The 23380-nt window shown below is 36.8% G+C and overlaps 3 protein-coding genes across 8 annotated transcripts; 1 reads left to right on the top strand and 2 right to left on the bottom strand.

Moving 5' to 3' along the window:
- Positions 1 to 1993: 1993 nt before the first annotated feature.
- Positions 1994 to 17284, bottom strand: LOC136784885 (serine/threonine-protein phosphatase 2A 56 kDa regulatory subunit epsilon isoform-like). Of its 4 annotated transcripts, XM_066745805.1 has the most exons (11): positions 15450 to 15707; positions 14880 to 15359; positions 13884 to 14310; positions 4608 to 4804; positions 4318 to 4512; positions 4121 to 4251; positions 3852 to 3969; positions 3479 to 3754; positions 3161 to 3390; positions 2931 to 3079; positions 1994 to 2846 (listed from the first exon to the last, which is right to left on the bottom strand). In XM_066745805.1, exons 3-10 carry the CDS (start codon positions 14020 to 14022, stop codon positions 2935 to 2937), a joined length of 1431 nt encoding a protein of 476 aa, XP_066601902.1. In that variant the 5' UTR covers positions 14023 to 14310; positions 14880 to 15359; positions 15450 to 15707; the 3' UTR covers positions 1994 to 2846; positions 2931 to 2934. The 4 variants fall into 4 exon arrangements, with proteins under 4 accessions (XP_066601902.1, XP_066601903.1, XP_066601901.1 ...); XM_066745806.1 differs by lacking the exons at positions 14880 to 15359; positions 15450 to 15707 and adding an exon at positions 16940 to 17284; XM_066745804.1 differs by having other exon boundaries at positions 14880 to 15707.
- A 460-nt stretch (positions 17285 to 17744) lies between these two features.
- LOC136784884 (merlin-like) lies at positions 17745 to 21599 on the top strand. Of its 2 annotated transcripts, XM_066745802.1 has the most exons (10): positions 17745 to 18164; positions 18230 to 18359; positions 18431 to 18636; positions 18722 to 18949; positions 19035 to 19244; positions 19347 to 19453; positions 19515 to 19535; positions 19590 to 19719; positions 19972 to 20307; positions 20379 to 21599. In XM_066745802.1, exons 1-10 carry the CDS (start codon positions 18066 to 18068, stop codon positions 20754 to 20756), a joined length of 1845 nt encoding a protein of 614 aa, XP_066601899.1. In that variant the 5' UTR covers positions 17745 to 18065; the 3' UTR covers positions 20757 to 21599. The 2 variants fall into 2 exon arrangements, with proteins under 2 accessions (XP_066601899.1, XP_066601900.1); XM_066745803.1 differs by lacking the exon at positions 19515 to 19535 and having other exon boundaries at positions 17747 to 18164.
- A 146-nt stretch (positions 21600 to 21745) lies between these two features.
- Positions 21746 to 23345, bottom strand: LOC136784886 (peroxisome assembly protein 12-like). 2 transcript variants are annotated; one of them, XM_066745810.1, is made up of 5 exons: positions 23010 to 23345; positions 22822 to 22930; positions 22558 to 22754; positions 22120 to 22488; positions 21746 to 22056 (listed from the first exon to the last, which is right to left on the bottom strand). In XM_066745810.1, the coding sequence occupies exons 1-5, from the start codon at positions 23127 to 23129 to the stop codon at positions 21859 to 21861; spliced, it is 993 nt and encodes a 330-aa protein (XP_066601907.1). In that variant the 5' UTR covers positions 23130 to 23345; the 3' UTR covers positions 21746 to 21858. The 2 variants fall into 2 exon arrangements, with proteins under 2 accessions (XP_066601907.1, XP_066601906.1); XM_066745809.1 differs by having other exon boundaries at positions 22120 to 22491; positions 23010 to 23344.
- Between the last annotated feature and the right edge of the window lie 35 nt (positions 23346 to 23380).

Here is a 23380-nt window from a genome sequence, read left to right as displayed (position 1 = left end):
CTGCCATGTAATCTATTATCGAGCGCAACTTTTATACCCAGTATACAACACACTGGAACGATCGTGAAAGTCTCAAGCCCCCATTTGTCTGCGGAGATATGGCTCGACCAATAGATACTTGATGGATTTTCACGTTCGTGGAAAAGAGTCTTGGTGAGAAATCAAGTGGAACTATGAAAGTCGCATTGTTTATAAAAATATTCTTGCTCGATGATAAATGATACGAGAAAAAAATAAACAAAAAGAGCCGGCGAATCAGGAGCTCGGCAATTTTGTGCAATGGGCTATCACAGTGAAGTCGTATTTGCAATTTCTTATTGTACAGTGAGTCTCATTATGCTTTATTTCTAATCCTCTTACAGCGACGGCCAAAAGTTTAATTACAATCAATTCTCAAAGTTCGCTATTTATCCTTCTTTCTATTCATACCATTACATGGATGAATGATCAGAGTCACAATCACACCTTAATTTGAACCCAATTGTACACTTAACTTCAGCAAACAAAACAAATCAAGCTGCACTCATTTTTACAACGAAAGCCCAATAAAATTGTGTCGTGCTAAGTTTGTTCGTTCTATGTGCGTCGAATCGGAACCAAAGCCTAATAAACTTTTGGTCGCAACTCATTTCTGAAAATCTCGCAAAATATTATAAATGTGTATTAGTGTTTTCATTATGCGCGCGCGTGTCTGTGTATGTATGTGTGTGTGTAGATATATCAACATATCCTCTACATATATGCAATTCAATATACCTTGCAATGATTATTGTGCAAAGGATTCTTTTTTCCGTCTATCGGTCTTGTTTCTCTATTAATGCACTATTTAATCAATATACTATTTTATATGCATGTAGTAGAAAAATATTATGCTATGATTACGGTAACATAGCATGCAGCGCAAGGCATAAAAAAGCAAATATTTCGAAAAGAAGAAAAATTAAAAATCCCATTTTCTGTTCTTGCTTTCATTGATAACTTACGGGTAGATCCGGGGGACTGGGTAATTATTCAAATATCGATTGTTTTACAGTTAACTTGCTAGGTAAGAACGATTCTTGCCCGTGATCTAATTAATTCATTCGTCAAGTGGAATCGAACTTGTTGATTTACTTGACAGTGTTGAATTAATTGACGAAATAGGTATTTTTGTTTTTGTCTTCATTCTACATAGAGACCAATGAACTCTTCCATTCGTTTCCAAAGAAAAATATTCGTCAATTAGCTCCCCTCTTCGACACACGTCGATTTAGCCTGCTGTATATAAAATAAAAGACAAAAGAATAACAGAGAAATGAAATAGACGTTCGTTTAATAAAGTGTCTATTTACGCGTAATGAACCTTATGACTTTAACTAGTATCTGAAGTCATTACAAGAATTTACAATTAATTCATGTGTGTTATTCAGCCATGGTTTTCTCTCTAACAATTTTTCATGAAGCAGGGTCAAACTCAGTAACATAAAAAATGAGTATTACATTATTTAAGCGGTGAAAAATATTCTGCATGAAGAACAATAGTCGATAAAGACCTGTCACAAGTAAATCATCTCGTTTTTGTTTCAACTACTTCATGAAAATATGAGCAAATGGTCACTCACTTTAACCATCTATGTAGTATCATTATTTTGTTCATTACAATTATGCGACGGTAAGAAATTTTTTTTTAAAAACGATCCCACATAATCTTTTCTGTCGGCCAGTGGGAGCACAGCTCCAATAAATCTTATGCATTGTATCTCTATGATTTATTATATTTATAAGCAATGGATATTTTGGTACAATTAAATCTTTTTATTGTATACTTGCCCTTCATATTTCCTCTTTTTTTATTATTTAAAAAACAACATATACTTCTTTTCACGCCTTCTTCAATCGAGTCTTATCTTAATAAATTTTCAAGAACTCGGTCTATCTCTCTCTCTCTCTCTCTCTCTCTCTTTCTCTCTCTCGCTCTCACACTCTCTCGCGCGCGCGCTCTCTCTCCCTTTCTCTCACACTGTCGTGCCCAATTTAATTCATTCTTGAAAAAAGTTGCATGCATATCTCAGCAGGCATTCAATTATCAGTGTTAGTAGATTCGGTAGCACATGGGTCTTATACGTTACAACGTTACACGTGTTTCCTGCAACTTTAGTTTTGGTGTATTCGTGTTGTGTGTGAATGTAATTGTCTCGTATCATCAATATTACTATTTATTATAATATACTGTATTATATATATTTATATATATATTTATATATATATATATTTATATATTTACCTAATTTATTATGTTTTGTTATAGTTATCGTTATCGTTAATACGAATATATGATACATTTCAAACAACGCCCCTGCTAGCCAGGTAAAAGGCGACGATCAGAGTACGTGGGTCCTCCAGGATAGGATCTTCAACGAAGTGATCAAAGTTTCTAACATTATCACTGGACACCAACACGTTTTATCATCCATTCAAATTTACACCTTGATCATCCCCTCCCACCTAGCACAGCTGTACCTTAATTAAGAAGGGTCTAACATCCTCGTATTATGTGCTGACACTGATTACACCATACAACTTAAAATTGTTTCTGCCAAAATCTAAATTAATGTACAGTCCAAATCATCATAGATCATCAAACATGGCTTGAAAGAAGAATGTAGTCAATGTGCTTCTCACGATTTATTTGTTGTTAGCGTCGGTCCTCATCTGGGTCGAGAAAAGCTAACGAGGGAAATTGGTAATTACGCAAAGAATGCCACTGTGAGAAGTTCGTTTCACTAACAACGAGATTTTCCTTGCAAGTGTATGGACAATCCACGTTAACTAGGGGCTAATTATTGGGTAGCCTGGTAGGTATCCACCTAAAAATCGTATATAGTTTTAAATAGTGAAAGAAATCAATGATTAATCCTCTCTTCTCTCTATATAATTATCTATAATTTTACCAGCTCAGGGGCGGGGTCGTGTCGGCGGTGCAGTAGTGGCAGGAACTGGAGTATTCGAGGTAGGAGCAGTGACAGCACCACGTCGTTCCAACTCCAGTTCATTCAATCTCTTCCATAATTCGTCCCTTTCCTTTTCTCTTTTCTTCTCTCTGCAATTCGTTCGAAACGGTTATTAAACGAACGACTCGATATATTCCCAAACAAGAGAGCCAATACTCTAAAAACCTCACTTTTGCCTTTCAGACTTATAGCTGGCAGTAAGTTCATCAAAGAGCTTGCTGTTCATCTCCATAAAAGTCTTGAGAACATTATAAACAAGAGCTACTATTGTTTGGTTCCAATGCTCCTTACTAATTCTATACAACGCTGGGAACATAATCCCCATTATTACGTGATTGTTTTCTTCGATTAATGACATTATATATTCATTATTCCAAAAGTAAAGAGCTCTCTCAGCAACCTAAAAATACATGACAATGATATTACAATGTGATTATTTACACAAATTCTATTTTTTGCAGAACGACGATCCTGTTTTGATCGATTACCTGAAAATGAGGCGACGATACACAACGTGCAATTTGCCTGAACAAAGGTTCTTGGATTTTAACAAATTGGCTAGGTTCTATGACATCTAAAATTTCTTCGATTTCTCCGAGAAACATCACCTCCTTCTGGCTACAGGTTTTAGGCCAGAATTTCAAGAGGCCCCGAACAACTGGCTCCGTTAGAGTTGCGTCCTTTTCCAAAAATTGCACCACACAGTATGCCAACTGTGCATGATACAGCGACAAACATTTTACCTTATGCAAAGGCAGCAGCACCTAGCGAAAGAAACATATCGTTAGAGTCTTTCATCTGTGATATCGTGTATTCTATTTCACACAATTAGTAACATTATTTATAAAGTGATCAGTTTACCTTGACTAAAAACTGCTTATGCTCCACTTTCAAAGGAAGAGCGAATCCATTGATAATGCTACCCAAAATTTCAAGAAGCTCACCGACCCCATTAAAGTGCTCCGTCTCGTACACAAACCTGAGAAGATTAAAAAGAGTGAGGCTTAAAATAACAGCCGATTAAACTTGACACATATAATGCGATAATAAAACATGATACTCGTAGTAACACTATCAATAGAGGAACAAGACTATCTTTTATCAGACCCGGATTAAAAGTAAACTGATACCTGAGGAAAATGTTGTTGATTTGTTTGCGTATGAAGGCTCGCAAGCCAAGGAACTTGCCATAAATACGATGCAAGACAGTTTTCAGGAAATCTCTTTCCCTAGGATCCTCCGAGTCGAACAAATCCAACAACTGTGAAAACACAGAAACTTGTAGTTCAATATACGATGCAAGATATATAAGCACAGAGATACTTACCTGTAAAACAAATTTTTGGTCGATGACTTTTTTACCGATTTGTGGTTGAAAATCCGAGGATTCGAGAAAACGTAGAAAGAATTCGTAAACCAACTGAAGGTGGGGCCAGCTCGCCTCCAGTGTTGGATCATCCTCTTCCGGATCGAAATCTGGATTTTCACTAGGTGGTAACGTACGGAATAGGTTTGCAGAAATCTACAAAAATTGTTAATCGTTGATTTTTCATTGTTGCAGCGCACAATGGCACGTACACATAAGGAGGGAGGATGAATAAAAAAAACAATCAATACCATCTTAATGATCTCCGGGTATACGGGCTCGGTGAGGACACCACGTCCAGCAGTGATGTACTCAACGAGTTCATTGAGCGTGCTGCGTTTAATCTCCTTGCCTTTGAGGTCCGCCAACGGATCCATGAAGTCGAACGCCACGCAACACTGGCGCAGCTTTTTAATAAACAAGTCCTCCTGCTCCGATGGGTTGACATCTGCAATGGAATTCGTGGAAAATTAATATCCATGAAAGCAAAGAGGAACAAAGTCAGAAGAATGCAAGACTCTTGGTACAATGTATCTTCAACTTCGTTAAACAGTATTCACTACTATTTATATTACTAATCACTCGATCATTAATGATTTAGAGGTCGTCATACGTGTATATGTGTGTGTGTATGATATATAGAAGCTAACTATTAATGTTCGGTGTTGTGACGAGCACGCGGGCAAGCAGGACGTTTAGTTTGTTGGATAAACAATTTCCGGGCGCCAAAGTGATGAATAAATGATGGTCGCTGGCTTGATTATCGCGTCAGGCGGTTTGTTCGTGACATTAATCGCTCGATACCACCTACGAGGTGCATCAGTCCCGGTAGCGGGGTCAGCAGGCCGTTCGCTGTTATTTTTGTACGGCTTGGAACACTGTCCAACCACGCTAGAGTCAAGAGAACAACGAAACACGTACACACTGTGTTTTCCTAGCCATTCGAATCAACCCAGAAAACATTCTAGTGGGCTAACTAAGGTTACACTTTTTAATCAGCTTTTTTTGTGCTTTTCTTTCGAGCAAAACATTATGGTTGATCAACACGTGTTTTACGAAGTAACAGCTTGCTGCTGGAAATGAGAGAGACGCAGAAACGTTATAGTTATGATTTGGCATGAATTATTCATCGTTGGCTGCTTGAAAACGTCGAGAGCAAATATAATGTAGGATACATATATATATATATAGATACAATTCTGTAGTTACTTAAAGAGTTTATCAAGGGTTGTAAGAAGGAGAGAGGGAAACTCAGTTGTGTACTTGCATCGTTAATATTCTATTTAATATTTCATTCTGATATCTCTTATAGCATTGCAAAAATGACTTTCGATTTCAATTAAATATACTAATTTAAAGGATTAGCTAAATTAAAATTCTACATTTGCTTACTATATTAATTAATCGTTTTCATTTGTACACAATAATTCGTTGCATTAATTTAAAGAAGTGATAAGGTTGAAGAATGAAAGTGTCGATGAAAAAAGCTGTACTTGGGGTGAAAAATAAATGGGAGACAGCCAGAGAGAGAAAGAGAGAGAAGAAAATTCCCAGTTTACTCTTCTCACGCTTAGCTTTTCTATTACATCGTGTGTCCCCAAGCCAAACAAAGGTGGAATGGTTCTCCATCACTTGAATGATGTATGAATATAATTTACTGATTGAATAGATCAGTTAGCAGCAACAGCAGCATGAACAAACCTACATACGAGGGAAATAAAATTCAGACAACCTCTCTCTCTCCCTCTATCTACTCTGGTAGATAAATTTCCAAAATTATAACGTTTTCGCAGAACCGTCAGAAAAATTGCAAGAGCAATTTCATGAGATTGCGTCATCAGACAAATCACCGGAGTAATTTTCTGAAAATTGGATCACACAACGAGATTCGCATTAGAATTTTGTCAAGTTGTCTGGTCAAAATTTCTCGGAATCCGTTATAAATTAAGTGAAATAAAAAATCACGTGTTTCCAAGTCCTTTAATATATATATATATATATATAGATGCGCTATTCTGGTTTAATCTTTATTTAACCTGGATAAGAATTAAGATATGAATGAAGGAGGGAGAGAGAGGAAGAAGAAAAGATCACCTGGCGAATCAATAGGGGGTAGCAGGTGGATCGAGTTGGAGCGAGGCAAAAGGATGAGACACGAGGGTAGAAAAGGAGGGTAGAAGCGTTGGTTTACCTTCCGCCACTCTTTTTCTTGCCATGAATGAAAACTTGAGCGCCAATGGCAAAGCGATCGAGCGCTCCTTGGCCATCGAAGCACAATACGTGCAAGCCACAATTTATACGCTTTTACCCACATGCTCCCCCCTCCTCCCTATCTCTCCCGTTTCTCTGTATAACTTTGCAACGGCGGCACCGCCGCGCGTCAGTGCTTTATCCATACCAACCAACGGCCTTTATATTCCACCACACTCTGCTACTCCTGCTGCTCTACGAGCCCCGATTCAATTGAGCTGCATAAAAAACCTGTCCATCGTACGTTTATCAACTAATCCAAATACTTCTCTCTCAATGCTGCGCCTTCTTCGCGAATATTCATCCCGAAGGCTTTTGGCCGCAGTTTTAACGGTACACAAAAAAAGCCTTGAGAGAATGTTGACTATACAGTACAGTGGCACATTGAAAGCAAATCGATCGTAATCTTACGTGACATCCGAAGATGTCTTGGCGAGATGACGAGGGGGAGAAGCGAGATTTACCGATAGCCTCGCGCTCTCTCGCTGCTCGTTAAAGAGGATGCACGCGCCTTCCCTGCAGCTTTAACAGCGAATTAACAAACAAATTAATTACTCCAGCAGACATTTGTTTACACGCCTGCAACGAGGCAATAAAAACATTTATGGATCCGTATTCCAGCGAAAGTCCAGGCATTTCCAGTTTAACACTGAATAACGCCAAGATTTGTCGCAGATTCGTGAAGCGAGTCGTTGACGCATCTCCCCCCCCCCCTTGCCACCTAGCGGCGAGCGAAGAAAGTTATACCAGCGTTAATTATGTTAAGCTCGCAGCCTGCCTACTGCACAACACTAACCGGCCTCGTTAAAACGCTTTTAATGACACTTGGCCAATTCTCCTCGCTGTTGCTTCTCGACACTGAAATAACTTTTGCTTCGAAAGAATTAAATTATGTGTGAATTTCTATGCTGTGTGTATATATATACGGATATAGCCGTGAAAGGGGTAAAAAGAAGGTCGAGAAAAAGCTAGTTATTCGTTGGATAATTATAGGTAGAGCGTCGTTCAGTGTGGAGCTGTCGCGTGACCGGCAAAAGCGAGAGAGTTTCGCCATAATTCGATAAACCCATTGAGGCCGAGCGGGTAACTCTGGAAAAGCCAAGTTGCATCGAGTGTACAATGGCCAATATCGGCCTCGCCTTCACGCCGATTATTTTCTATTAGTAGCCTGCTTCGCCGATAACAACCTAATTATTCCGCCTAATACCTAATTCCAATCCAATCTATATATAATATCGAACCTTCTTCCTCGTCAAATTCTCCTCCTTCCATTCTCCTCCTTGCTACTTAACGGCCGCTACTGTTGCTACTGCAAGCCAATTTCTTTACTATTATTTTTAATTGTTTCGCTAGCGGCGCGTGATCTCGGCTATGCGATAATTAGTCAATCGGTGTGTGCACTTGCGTCGAAATTCTAATTAAGTTTTGGATCGGTTACAAAACTTTCATTATTACCGGGCACACTTTCAACTCGACCCGGGTGGAAGGAGGGGGGGGGGGGGGCAGAACTTTTTACAGCTACGTAAGAAAGTAAACAAAAGAGATTTAACGTGAAAATGCAAGGACTCCGTGGCGTCATTGGGCGAGTTACGTGCACGAGGATCATCTAGCATGCAAGTATTTATAATTTCATTCATAAGTTGGCCATCCACTTTCACGTTCTTTCCCTCACCGTGCAGGGCCGTCTTCGCGACTCCGGCACCCCGGACTTCCAGCGCTTTTCGACGTCCCTTCGGGGGATTTAATGTTTCATCGTGAAAATGAGAGTGAAAAATTACTCGGTCAATTTGCGGGGATTTTTTTGTCGTTTAGAATCATTTTCGGGAGTCAAGAGTGAGAGGGGTGTGTGTGTGTGTGTGGAGAGGAGGGAGTATTTGGTTGGTATAACGTATAGGGGAGAGCGGGAAGGGGGAGGTAAAGGAATACTGGAGTGTTCCGGGCGGTCGCCGACATTCCGGATCAATACTCCCACCGTCGTCGCTTCTCCGGAGGTTCGTCGTATGTTCCCTTCGCCCCCCACTCTTCCACTCTCTCGTAGTATGCACGTGTCTCGCTAAATCCCCCCCCCCTCCCCCTCGCCACCTGCGAATCAACCAATTCGCGTGCACTATGCTCCAGAGCAACCGGCGACGACGCGAAAAACGAGAAAAACTGCGAGAATTTTTCCTCCATGCCTAGTTTGGTCCCCGTGCGCGTTGCGCTTGTTTGTCCGACGAATTAGGAAGATGAAGGAATTTCATTTGGAGCGAGACGTAAAACTTGTTACGTAATTCTCATTAGCGGAAGAACGGAACGTGTTGAGGCTGTCTCGCGTAGGAAGGTCGCCCTGCCGATGATGATGATGATGATGATGATGTCAGTGCGTTTGGTACAGAGAAACTCGACTCTAACCCCGCCCACTATTTTCAATCGACGTTTTTCAAACACACGGTTTATTATTGGAAATTTTAAACGTACGGAGGGTTGGCAAAACGGGGTGGAGGATTTTCTTCGAATAGGTCGGCTTTAACGTGGTTCCAATAAAGTACTCGAGAGGATCGATTAATAATAATGAAGCGAGAAGCTAATTAATTTGGTAAAGCAAGAATTGAGGGAGGGATTAGAAAAGTACTCGTTGTGTGCGATTTGACAGTAAATAATGAGCAGTTAGATCGATACGGAAGTACGTCACTGGTACGTTCCGTTATTGATCGGACATTTTTCTGAATTCTTACAAATTTTGTCAAATTAAGAAGCGAGAGTTTAGATATTGGGAATTATCTCTTCGATAATTACTCTTTAATTACGATCATTTGGATTTATTTGAAAGTACGTCACTGTCATTTTTTATCTTTGATCGGTATTCTTCTTGAATTCTTAAAAATTTGGTAAAATCAAGAATTTTAGGGGGGATAATGGAAAATATTGATCATTGCAAGAATTGGTGTTATTAAATAATGATCGCTTGGATCGATTTGAAAGTACGTCATTGGTAGGTTTGATTATTGATCAGCAATCTTGCCGAATCCCTAATACAGTAAGAGGCACCGCCACCGCTTTTGCATGGCATCAGTCGTGCATTGAAATTTACATAACGCAGTCAGGATTCACGGAAACACCGCGCAGTAATCGGCTTAACGAACGCTAATTGGGCCAAGATTCAAACTGGACAAACGTTTCGATTCCGAAATCATGCAATCCTCTTGTTTTTATATCCTCGTGCGACCAAATTTGTCTCGGACACAACTATGCACTTTTCTTGCTTGCAAATTAAGTCGATTTGCTTAAGTGAGAAACACGCATAGAAAAACGCTTATTCGTTATGACTTAAAATGCATTTAAAACTTGATTTTCCTATCGAAAATCACGCTTAGCTCCGGTGAATCAAGCTTGAATGATTTAGCTAAGACGAATTAATGGTAAATATTGTTTTTCAGGAGAGCAAAGATGACGTCACTCTTCCCACGGTAGCCAGTGCAAGTTTACATGGTTAGGAGAGAGAGAGAGAGAGAGAGAGAGAGAGAGGTTAATAATATATACATATATACCATCCTTGAGACATTCATCAGGGCCCTTCTTGATCTGACCAACGAAATTAGTGCACTATATATACGACGACAGAATCTCAAAGCGTTTCTAATTAGTGACAAAACTGGGTTACTTGACTAAACTGCATGTAGCAAATAAATTATCCATCGAAAATCTTCGATTCATTCAATTAGCTTATTTGTAGATCGATTAAGAAAGAGAAAATTGCATGGAAGTAATTATAAAATTCTTCAAGCCTCATTAAGTTTTACGAAGGTACCAATGACTTTTATTGCTACGATTCTCAGAAACGCAGCAGTGTCCCTACTTTGCGAGAAGTGCAATGTAAACACCAGTGGAAAAATAAAGTCTGATTTTTGGATCATTTTTGTCCAAGCGGAAGAAGACTTAATTTTTTTCACCTGAATTTAATTGAAATACACAGATTTTATTTTTTGATTCCAGAAAGAGTTGTACGAGGCTGAAGATAGTCACGAGTTTCGCCAGTGTGCAGCTTGAAGTTGGCGTGCCATCTGGTATACGGCGCACGTCTTAGTCCAGCTTTAGGTTAGATTTCTTTAATTTTTAAACTATACAGTCTCGTAGCAACTTCAGTTCTGAATACTTTGGTATCAACTTCATTGGGGACTGAAAATCCTCTAGTTTTTTTTTTTTTTTTTTTTTTTTTTTTTAATAAAATAAGCAAAAATACAGCAGAGATATAACTTTCTCAGTTCTTGGCGTGGCTCGTGAAAGCCTGTTAAAAGCTTGGCTAAGAGAGAGAGAGAGAGAGAGAGAGAGAGAGGAAGGGAATGCTCTCTACAATGTTATAATATAATAACAAAGGACAAATACATAGGTGCTAAACAACGCAGCTTTGGACCCCACCTAAAGTGGGCTCCTGACCTTAAGAGGATCCTGAGGTCACCGAGTATTATCCGGGCCGCGTCAATAAACGTGACGAATGCAACGCCACGTGCCAATCCTTTCTCCTTCCCAAACTTAACCCAATTCACTAGTTTTATGCTCGTACCCCAACAATCAACAAAGTATTCTTCAAATTGAAACCAAACACAATTTTCAACGATTCTCTCCCCAGTGTCCTCCAGTCCAATTGCTTTGTTATTTCTTCCGTTGCAGTGGTGCACCGGTGATCTTGACATTGGCCACTGGCGATCAATGACATCATTAATTAGACGCGTTGTGTTGCACGGTGAAAATTTCGCGTGGCCACTGACGAACGAAAAATACTTGGCACGAGAAAAAGGGTAAAACGGGTGAAAATCAAACGGTGAACCGAGAAAAGCAAACTTTAAGAATTCCGAATGAAGAATAACATTAGATCTCTTTTGCTGTGTTTCGATTGAAACATTCCTGGGTGAAACTGACGTGGAATTCCTTGGTAGAATTCTGTAGAAATAGGAACAGTGTAGTGGAAAAAGCCAAAATATATATATATATATAGCGAGTGCACGTATAACTGAGGAGAACGAATATAGGGAAATTGGGAGAAAATAGTTGAAACAAGTTGGAAATTGATGAGTTTTGGCTATTTTTAGTAGCTGAGAGAATGTCCGACCGAGGTTTAATTGATCGACTAGTTTGGAAGACGCAAATTCGTCTGAAATTGTGGGTGCAAGTACACCTACGCTAGAGAGGCTAAAAATGTTTTGTGAAGCAGCGAGCGAGTACCTGGAACTGGTGACTAGACGAGTCTAGTGCTGACTCGATCCCGAGGACTAGGAGAGTTACGTCAATCGGTTAGAATCAAACATCTGGAAGCTCTCAGTGTATAGCAGATTATCGCTTTGCAGGAGTCTCGAAAACAAGCATCTTTCCTTCTTGTAATATTTCGTGAAAATTATGTGGTGGAAGGATGATAAATAAGTAAACAAATAACAGCTTATTTCGAATTTTAAAAGAGTAATATTTAATGCATTTGGTTTTTAGGAACATTCGAATCCAGAAGAGATCAATGCGAGAAATTGAGTCTTTTATGATTCAGCTAACTTCACTCTGTACTCTTTCTCGGTAAACTTTTGTATACTATACTGTAACAAGAAAATATTTAATTTATATACCATACGAATGTGCAATTTGGTGTTTTGTATCGAATATAGATTTTTAAATGTGTGTTCATACAATTGTCCGGTGTACAACACGGGTTTTTTAAGGTTATATGAATTGTGTAGAATGAAAGAAAGAGAGAGAAGGGAATATATGAGACCAACCTAAATAATATTTGTCCGTATCTCGTTTAAGAATCTGTACACCGAACATAGTCTGGAGAAACCATTCAACTATATATAAAAAACAGTTTCAGAATGTCTAAGAAAATTCTATTCTAATACCATGTAAAGATTCATAGGACGTATTTATTTATTTAGAATGTGTGGGGGGAATTTTCATCTTCAAAGCTGAACTCAATGGAAAATCTGTAATCAATTCAAGGTCTTATGAAGCTAGTAGCCTGTAGTACCTTGGCAAAGCTAAATATGTTGAGAGATTCTTCCAGTTGTACGCCAATGTTATGTTTTATTGCTAAGATCATAATCTATTTGTTCATATACTCCAAGAAAAAACTAATGTTAACGAAACTTTGAAAGAAAAACATATTTATATACGATAGAAAACTTAGTGATGCTTTATTGGAGAGAAGGGGGATTTTTAACTCTTGTCGATTAATTTATTTATTTCCTAAAGTATTTTATGTTTCATGTCTGGCTGAATTATACTTGTAAAAGACAACGAACTTATATACGTTACGTAAGAACATCGGTTGTACTTCAGAACATCACCATATCAAATTGACATTTGCAATGTTTGGTAAATCTATCTCATTCCAAGAGAATAAAATAAGTTTTAGAAATTCAGGCACAGATGGCTTTTTCGGTCATTGTCGGAGCTTGTACCAATTTCAGCAGAACCTAACCTCAAATTCGATCGATTGCTGACCTGGAACTCAGTCGGATCAAGTTTTCATTGCTATTAACAATTCAATGATATGATAAAATAGAATTTTTATCCCTTGCACATCTACATCTGACATGCATCATTATACTCTTTCAGCATACATTACATTCATTATTGATAAAATGATCTTGACTTTCAGATCTACCTGTTTTAAAACAACTTTCAAGTTTCATACTCCCCTTTGCAGTTTTTTATTAAAACTATGCATTACATTTTTAGCATTGACCACTGATTGTCAACTTCACCATATTTTGTACGAGAAAACTCACATTATTTAATGACTCTCTTTCGTCTCAGTTAAATTATTTTACAAAATGATTATTACTTTATCATATAACTAATAAAATATTTATGAACCACTTAATAAATGTATATAGTTGCAAATTCACAAAACTCTTGGTTCATACTTCTCGACAAAGTTATCAAATAGCAAAAGTTAAGGATTACTTCAGAAAATGTAATAAAGCAAGTAGTATATGTAAACCAAAAAATGTAATAATTACCAACAAATTATTTTTCCTATTCAAGTTTATTAAAACTTAATGCACATGCAATAATTGGGTTTCTTCGAAGAAGAAACAGCAAATGGTAAACAGCAATGATAATAGTGGTACAGAATAAGTATACCAACATCACTGCGATTCTTCAAAGCTAGCCTGAATGTCATAAAAGGCAGGTTGTACGAGTGGGATGATAAAATTAGGAAATAAGTGTTGAAACTTAAAAGTAATAGTAACATGAAAATAAGATGGAGGAAAATGGAGAAGATAGGTGAGCATAAACAAAAGTTAACTAACCTTTAAGTGGTGGAAGCTGTTGGAGCTCGACATCCTGTGAGTTTCTGTAGCGTGACGAGCCCTGGGACTTCTTGGTCTTCTTCTTGAGGGAACGCTTGGCAAAAGGGTCTATCCGGTCGACGAAAGTCCCAGACGACATGTTGGGTAAAACGGAGGCACTGTGGAACTGGAGGGAAGTCGAACACTAAGAGATACCCGGAGTTGCTAATCCTGCCGGCACTAGCCTAGACTAGAGACGATGTCGAGCACCTCTAGGAGGCCGCATACCGCGGAGAAGGGCTTACGGCGCCACAAGACCAAATGCTCGCACGTGGTTAGCTTCAAAGTTCCTTCCTGGGCAGCGTTGCCAAGTCCGCCATTTTGAATTATACTACACGGGAGATTGCTCACGGCTATACCCAGACTAAATTCGCTCCTTCTCCCACTCCTGCAAAATAAGATTTTTGACGTGAGCGCCAGAAGACGGAACGGAGAAGAGTAGAACTAATTCTCACAGACACGCTACTTGAATGGGACTGTGTCAAATGTATGCGCACATTGTGGGTAAGTGGGGAGTGTAAGTTGGAACGTTTGGAAAGAAGGAGCGAGAGAGAAAGGATACGTCTACTCGTTCGTCCTCTCATTCTCACTCACTTTCCTACACAACCAATTGCAATGTGTACACGGATGTATGCGCACACAAGCCTCTATTGCTGAACATTTTATTAAATTGAAACAGAATCTCAATAGAAATGCATAGAAAAAACATAAGTAATCGTTCTTAATACTGATAAATGATATCTTTTCTCATGTATCAAGTGCTGTGCATTAAAGATTTTTTAGATGATAATAAACAATAATATTAATTAACAAGGAATCCCAACCGCGAGAGACCGACGGAGTTTGGGATGTCCTTACTATTGATAAATTGCCCAATTTCAGCTTCCAATCTTCTCCCGTTTTCAAGAAAATTGCATTTAAATTTCCAAAATGCCTTAATAGTTTATATATATATACCTTAGATTTTTAATGCGTACACGGAGCGGCGAGTAGCCGAGCGGTTAGCGCGCTAGACTGCTGACCCTGTGGTCTCAGGTTCGATTCCTGGTTGCGGTGAATTATATCTGAAAAAACCGCTAGTACCAGTAGATTACGAACATAGGAGCGCCACTTTTAAAATGTGTAGCCACTTTGACCCGCCGTCAGCAGTCTCTCCCTTCATCTCTGGTATCAACAGAAATTGTAGCGTAGTATCCATTTGGATACTACGCTATAGGATATGATACTACGGTAGTAGAATCATCATACTACGCTTGGCAACGCTGTTCCTGGGCATAGCAAGTCCAGCTATGCGATTCCAAGGCTCCGAAACTCTTAGCTGCACCCGGCCACTGGTAGCTGACGAATTTTCGTGTTAGGCGTTGTCACATATGCACTGGACCCACCTACCCGAACTTCTCAGGTGCGCTTGTTCGCTATTCCAGGCCAAAAAAGCGCCTTCTCACCAAAATGAATTAAAGTGGATTTACTGATTCCTGGGAATTGTTACGGTGATATATCGAGATTTCGATGATCGCACACACTCACTTTAAACTCGACGAGAGCCTCGAAGAACAATCAGCCGCCATCAGCTGCTCGACTCTCCCAGTTTCCCTCATTTTCATCAAATTGATCGCCGGACACTTCTCAACAATCTCCCATTCTTTCAATTATTCTCTGTCGAAAGCTTACCCGATTTCCGTACTCTACCGTACGTAAATTTTAAATTAAAAAGAAAAAAGTCCTCCGTCGCCCTCTTCACTTATTGAAAACCCGTCAAGAGGTACCTTGTGTGCCTGAAAATAGTAATGCGCTCTCGGCAATCCTCGCTACCGGAGATTCCCGATTAAACCCGGAATACCACGAGCTGCCACGAGCACTCGATCAGAACTTTTTCAATATGGCGCATGCGTCCTATAAGCAAAAATTTTCTCAATCGAAATTTGTTTATAATTTCCTTAAGAAGTTCATAAAGCTTCTGTTATACTTAATATTTGTCTAGATAAGGATTTAACTTTTTCTATAAAAACGGTATTTTCTTGCTACGTTTGTTTATTATAAAAACATGACTTATAAAGACTACATAAAATAATTACAATCTCAGGGTGTTAAGTACTCAATTATTTTAAAAATAATGAAATTATAATTTTAATGCACATAGGTAATTAATTACAATGGTAAAAAAAGAATTACTTACAATGAAGCAATTGGGATTCTTGATGAAGTATATAATTTATTACTGCTTCGTTCAAAGTAAATACAAAGTCGATATATTCCTATGATACTTTGATATAATTATTTATTAACTTTATTACTTACTTTCCAATAGAATCTTATACAATATGTGCTGAAGACTTTTTTCACTGAGTACAATTTTAAAACTCCAAAGCGTAATTATTCGGAAAACTATGAGCAGGTAATAGGTAATAATTTAAGTACATATATAAGCGGAATTAATGATGATATTCCAAATGGAAAAGCCAATTTAAATTTTGATATTACCTTTATCTATTATGGTATTTCTAAGTCTATATAAAAATCAAAGAACGCTACGGACGACAAGTATAAACCATTTAGACCAAGTCAGATATTCATCAATATTGTAGAAAATATTAACTTCTGTCTAAAATTAAAATAAACTTTTAATTACTATAGAAATGAGCATAGAAAAATGTTGATAATGAAAATATTTAAAACTATATGCTTATCGTGTTCCATATTTATAGGTTGTAATGTAATCAAAGTGTTTCCTTACGAAAAGGAATCAGCATTTTTGCATGAGATTTTGACAGCGCGGCAGCGACAGCTGAGCGCCCGAGCTTAGCCGAGCCCGAGCCGCCCGCCGCTGATGACGTCGCGCAAGTGGCGTAACGCAGCTTGGAGAAACCGGGTGCCTCACGGGGAATCAGTAGATTATAATTCTTAGAAATTTTCCAACTATATTAGGATAGGCTAATTGGAAAAAATAAGGCTACCCGATTTAGCCAAATGCACTTGTTACTTAAATAAAACCAAGTAATTACTTGACAAACACTTACCGGTAGATCTGTGTAGACTACGTTGAGCTTTGCTACCTCATGTAAAATCCCACAAACAAATAAATTCACAAGACAGAGTAAATTGATCGAATTACTATTGACATGTGAAAAACACTTTTATTCACTAATATTCAATAAGTTGTGTCCAGAATCACTGAGTCGTACGTACGCACAGTCACCTATGTACACCGCGTTCAGAACGAAAACAAAGCACGTGCGAAACTGCGACGGACGAAGTGTTCACTGTTGTGTAAGTGATTAGTGTATCGACCGTGTTTCTCTCAAAATTCACTGTCGTGCAGTTGTATACTACTTCACTGGCATCACTGCCGTTCTTATAATAAGATGTGCAACATAGAATGTATATAGAATCTCAGTGCTTGCAGGTTAGTTGCAGTACTGATGGTAGTAAGTTTCGAAACGTATCCGATCGTCGTAACTAAAAAAATTTCCGGACAAATTATCATCCCTATTCCCCCACTTTACCTATAAAATAAAATATACATCAACTTTTCGAGGGTGCAATTTGCGTATAATTTCTTTAGAGCAATTAATGTCCAACTGTTATTAGTTGTATGTGGTTACCAATTATACTCTGCAAATGTGTGTGTATGATACTTTTTAAACAATTAGTCGAGAAAGTTTTCAGTGTATGTATTTCAGAATCTTCAACGAGTTTTATATACATTACACAGCATAGGAAATTAATTCCTTTACATTTCAGCTAACTTCACTCCGTACTTCCGACTTCCGAGGCAAAATTCATCTTTGAAAATTTATACTGCACTGTAGCATGAAAAGAACGATTCAATTTCCCACACCATACTACGTGCAGTTATTTTTAACCTTTTGTGGTGTAAGGCTTTTTAATCCATTGGTTTGCTTTCCGATGTTATTCTTTTAAAAAGGATATTTGTGTTTTCATTAATAGATTAAACCTTTGTTGAGGTTGATTATTCGAAAATGCATAAGTGTTGAGATTTATTACATTCCTTATCAATTACAATAATGGACGATTGTTAAATACATCTTGTGCTCTGTGCTCTTGCAAAATGCTCAGGGCTTATATGTATAATTCTCTTCTGTAATGTCGTCTAAAGCTATTTCTTGACATTAGACGTGAAGAATGAAAATTAAAATGCCACCTTTTAGGAGGAAAAAACCTGGAAAGTCCTTTCCAGTGAAAGTTTGCACTCTTGATGCAGAACTAGAGTTCAACCTAGAGGTTAGATCTGGCTCTAATTTATTGTTATATAAATAAGACCAATATAGAAACTTTAATTTTTTTAGTGGAGATCTACAGGAAGGGATTTGTTTGATCTAGTATGTAGAACTATAGGACTCAGGGAGACTTGGTATTTTGGGCTTCAATACGAAGATGCCAAAGGCTTTATTTCTTGGTTGAAGTTAGACAAAAAAGGTATAGAAATTGATACAAATTTTAATAATTTATAGATCATTTAACTGATAATAATCATTTTACCTTTTTAGTACAAGATCAAGGCATTTCACAGCAACCAACTACTCCTTTCATGTTTTTGGCAAAGTTTTATCCAGAAGATGTTGCAGAAGAGCTAGTGCAAGAAGTTACCCAGCACTTATTTTTCCTTCAAGTTAAACAAGCTATACTTTCTATGGATATTTATTGTCCTCCAGAAGCTTCTGTGTTATTAGCATCATATGCTGTTCAAGCAAAAGTATTTTGAAAAATCATTTACAACTATATTAATTAGGCTTTTCATTCCTTTAAAAAGTATTTAAGATTAATTTCTTAATTCGTAGTATGGGGATTATGATGAAATGTCTTATCGTCCAGGAATGTTAGCAAGCGAGGATTTACTTCCACAAAGAGTTATAGATCAATATCAGATGACACCAGAAATGTGGGAGGATAGAATAAAAATTTGGTATGCTGATCACAGAGGAATGTCTAGAGACGAGGCAGAAATGGAGTATCTTAAAATTGCTCAAGATCTGGACATGTATGGTGTAAATTATTTCCCAATTAGTGTAAGTTTGTGTCACAGAATAGATTTATGCACAGAAATTATTTAATAGAATTTGTAAATGAAGCAAAGAAAAAATATTATTATAGAATAAGAAAGAAACAGATCTATGGCTAGGTGTAACTGCAGTAGGACTGAATATTTATGAAAAGGAAAATAAACTAGCACCAAAAACAACTTTTACATGGTCAGAAATTCGTCATATTAGCTTTGATGATAAAAAGTTTGTCATTAAACCTGTGGAGAAGTCATCGCCAAACTTTGTATTCTTCTCGCAGAAGGCTCGCATGAATAAACTGGTAAAGAATAAGTCAAATGTTGATAAATAGGTGAAGGGTTTAATAGCTTTAGGGTTAGATGAATGTGAAAATGACAAAGCTACTAACGTGTTATTTGTTAAGATCCTGGATCTGTGCATCGGCAATCACGATCTATTCATGAGGAGACGTAAACCAGATTCCATGGAGGTACAGCAGATGAAAGCTCAAGCCAAGGAGGAAAAATCAAGGCAAGTTCTATTTAAAGGATGAAAAACATATGTTGATATTAATGTATTAATTTAAAGCAAGCGAGGAGAGCCAATTATGCAGGTAAAATTCATGCAGTTGAATAGTTAATTTAATACGGACAAATATTATTATTAGGAGACAAATTGAAAGAAATAAATTGGCTAAGGAGAAACAGCTTCGAGAGGCTGCAGAACGAGAGAAGGCTGCGATGGAGCAGAGACTTTTGCAGTATCAAGAAGAAATACGATTGGCGAACGAAGCTCTAGTAATATGATTAATCTGTACTTTTACCCGCTTCGTACATTTGAATACAAACATAATGAAATGAAAATTTATAGTTATACATAAGCTTACTACCAGTGCTCTCAGTAGCCGTCTCTTTTGTCATTTTGGGTTGATTTGTTTATATGTATATAAAATTATACGTTCTCACATCATTATGTTTGTTTTCAAATACACAGAACGAATAATTAGTTTTTTTAAGTCTACATATTGATGAAATAACATTGATGTGTAGAGAAGATCTGAGGAAACTGCAGATCTTTTAGCAGAGAAAAGCCGAGTCGCGGAAGAAGAAGCGATGCTGTTGAGCCAAAAAGCTTCAGAGGCAGAGCAAGAAATTACTCGTATACGATTAAATAATATGAAGACTGAAGAGGAAAAGGTTCACCTGGAGCGGAAGACGAGGGAAGCGGAGTTATTGACAGAAAGATTGGTCCAGGAATCCGAGAGAAGGGCTGCTGAAGCAGAAAAATTAAAAGACGAACTTTTGAGGGCACGAATCGCCGAGAAAGAAGCTAAAGAAAAATTATTGGAGTTTCTTAGTAGGAACGCATACACTGCTACTATTACTGTAAGTATAAAAACATTTGTAATTTATTTCTTGTCTGACTAGTTTTCAAAAAATTAAAAAAAAAATTTTAGCCCGTGCCAAATTTGTTTCCCTCAACCCAAGTACTTCCGTCCGATTTGCAAGCAGATTTGCAAACTTTACAGCTGGACGCGGAACCTTTACCTACGGATTTAACTTCGTACGATCTGATAGCTGATGGGGATGTAGACCAACTTTCACTGGAAATCGAAAAGGAACGTGTGGACTATTGGGAAAAAAGCAAACACCTTCAAGAACAATTGCGAGAGCTTCGTACAGAAATTGAAGTCATGAAAGTTGGCGAGAAACAGTGCGAGTTGGATCAACTGCATGAAGAACAGGTACGGCTTGGAGAAAATAAATATAGTACGCTAAAGAAAGTTAAATCTGGATCTACGAAAGCTCGAGTGGCCTTTTTTGAAGAATTATAACTTTGAGACAGAAGTAAATTAAGTAATAGAGAGAGAAACGATAAAGTCACAAAATATAAATCATAACGCATAAAAAGCTGCCGAATTTCGGAATCCTGCAATGTCTAAAATAATACAGTACATATTGTGCCTTAAGTTGACTAATTTTAAGCGTTTCTTCGCCAAAAATTTAAAGTAAATATATAAAATATTTGCCTTGCCGTATGATATTTATCTGTGATTTTAACATACGCAGCATATGATTTCTAGTAGTAAATATTAAGTATTCAATCAAATCAATAGTATACAAATTTTTACTATTACTCGGACCTTGCTTTTCTGCTCATAATCATAAACAGATTGATTTTCATTATTACACATAATAACTATGAAATTGGTTTAGAAAATAGCATAGAACTTTGTTATAAAATAGTCATTAGTAATTGCCATATATGATATAATTAAGCATTATACATACCATTGAGACATTATAAAGTTTATTAAAAATAAGCAATGGCAGCACAACAGTTTTTAATACAATTGTTCTTTTATGAACAGTTAAGTGCCTTATACATTTATATACATATATTTATATATATATGTATATATATAATCAGTCTGTTAAATTAAAATAGGCCATCATTTAATTCTGTTTTAAGAAAATTTTGCGAAGTATAAAAGTTACTTCTGTAAAGAAATGTGATTTGTGTATATGTAGTAGCTTGTAGTTGAATTTTTCTTTTTATATAAGGATTAGTTAACAGACTAGATAACAATAATATTGCTCCGGATTTTTTTCATACAAGTTTTGTATATTAATAGATTACTTTGACAGTATTGTTTATTATAATATATAAATTCCGTATCCTTTCATTACAAAAGGAGAGTTCAATTTCCACAAATTCGAACTTATTAGATATTACTTTATTAAAAATTTATTTTACCTGACCAATCCTAATTTTTGTTCACAATACTAATAAAGCTATTTAGCTATTAGTATGCACATTAAATTGTTTCATTTTAGAGATTCCTTTATTTTTATATACAATCATTATATAATCTTATGTATCAACCAACCAATAAAGATCACTGAATCTTTAAGTATGCAGTTTACTTATTTTACTTAGTCTATGTATAAACGAATTAAATCTTCCTCTATAGCTGGATAATTTGTCACTGGACATTTTTTGTTTTTTTTAATTATTGGTAAAATACATGGATAACAAAATACGTACCCAGATACCATAAGCGCTGTGCTTATTCTACGTTTTTTCATGCAAATTGGACATAAGCCTTTGTACTTCTTAGCTTCTTCAGGTATCTATAGTTTGTAATGAATAATTTTTATATTATTACATACAATACTTAGGATATTTTTCATTACCTTTGGAGATGGGGGTACAGGAAGAGACATAAGATTTGTATGCAAATTTTCCTGATGCCACCAATGAGCAAATTGGAGAAGAAATGCACTTAGTTCAAGAGACCTTGTAGCCACTCTTTCCAGAACATCCAATCCATCATTTATACCAAATGTATTAGTCTTAACTTTCCTTAGTATGTCATAAATTGAAATTGGAGCTTGCATTGTAGAGTATACAAGTGTTACAGATAGCAGATTGTATATTGGCATTGGATAGTTTGACCAACCAGAGGCATAAAGAATTAAATTTAATAAGACAATTGATTCATAAAATGTAAATCCTATTGTGTATCCTTTTATGATACAAGCACGTAATATTTTACTCCATTTCTGCTATAAGAAATGTAAGAAAAATTGAAAATTTTATGATAAAGCACTGAAGTACAAGATAATATTTACATTTCTTGGTATTTGGCCATCAGCTTCTTCTAACTGATATTGTTGACATAAGTCAGAGAGTTTGCTTTTGACGTAAGGAAAAAGGACTAAAAAAAGGAATGAGAGCCTTTTTTGTTTGTTTGTGAAACAATTTTGAAATTCATTTTTAACTAATGGAGAACGCTTTAGACTATAAAATGCTTCTGAAAACGATGCAGCTGAAAGTAGATATCATTGTTTATATTTCTCAGATATAACAAATTTAGAATAAAAAATAATATTTACAATACTTATTCAAGTAATAGCGCTGGACAAATATGTTAAAAACCAAAAATGCTTCATTCGACCATTTTAATAAATGACCATACCTGTCAAGGTTACAGGAAGCTAAGAACTGAAATTTTCATTCAGAAATTATTACTGGGAGAAATGCTTAAAAAATTATATAGTATTGTTTATATGTTTCTGCTTACAAAAAAAACCTTTTTAAATGCAGGCTCTAAAGTAGATGCTAATGATTCTTGTGCAATAATTTCAAAAATTGAAGGTTTTGCAAAAGCTGTTGCTGTTAAATGAGCCCCTTTTTCCGCCATCGTGAAAAATCTCAATTACTCAATTATTACAACTCTGTATAATAATTTTTATAAACCATTGTGACGACTGACGACTGTGTATGATGGTCATGAATCATAAATCCCATGATCACCTGATCACTGAATCGTCTGAATCATTGACAAGCAAGCACTGAAACTGATTAGTAACTACTGACTGAATACACAGTTGATTTGATGGACCAGTGGGCAGTGAGCAGTGATCACGAGTATTACGACCTATAAGCGATGAC

The sequence above is a fragment of the Prorops nasuta genome, unplaced genomic scaffold (assembly GCF_024137725.1).
Source record: "Prorops nasuta isolate Cenicafe-Biocafe unplaced genomic scaffold, Cenicafe_Pnas_1.2 PNAS00091, whole genome shotgun sequence".
Taxonomy (NCBI): domain Eukaryota; kingdom Metazoa; phylum Arthropoda; class Insecta; order Hymenoptera; family Bethylidae; genus Prorops; species Prorops nasuta.
The sequence above is the reverse complement of the archived record's forward strand: the minus strand, read 5'-3'. Positions and strand labels throughout refer to the sequence as shown.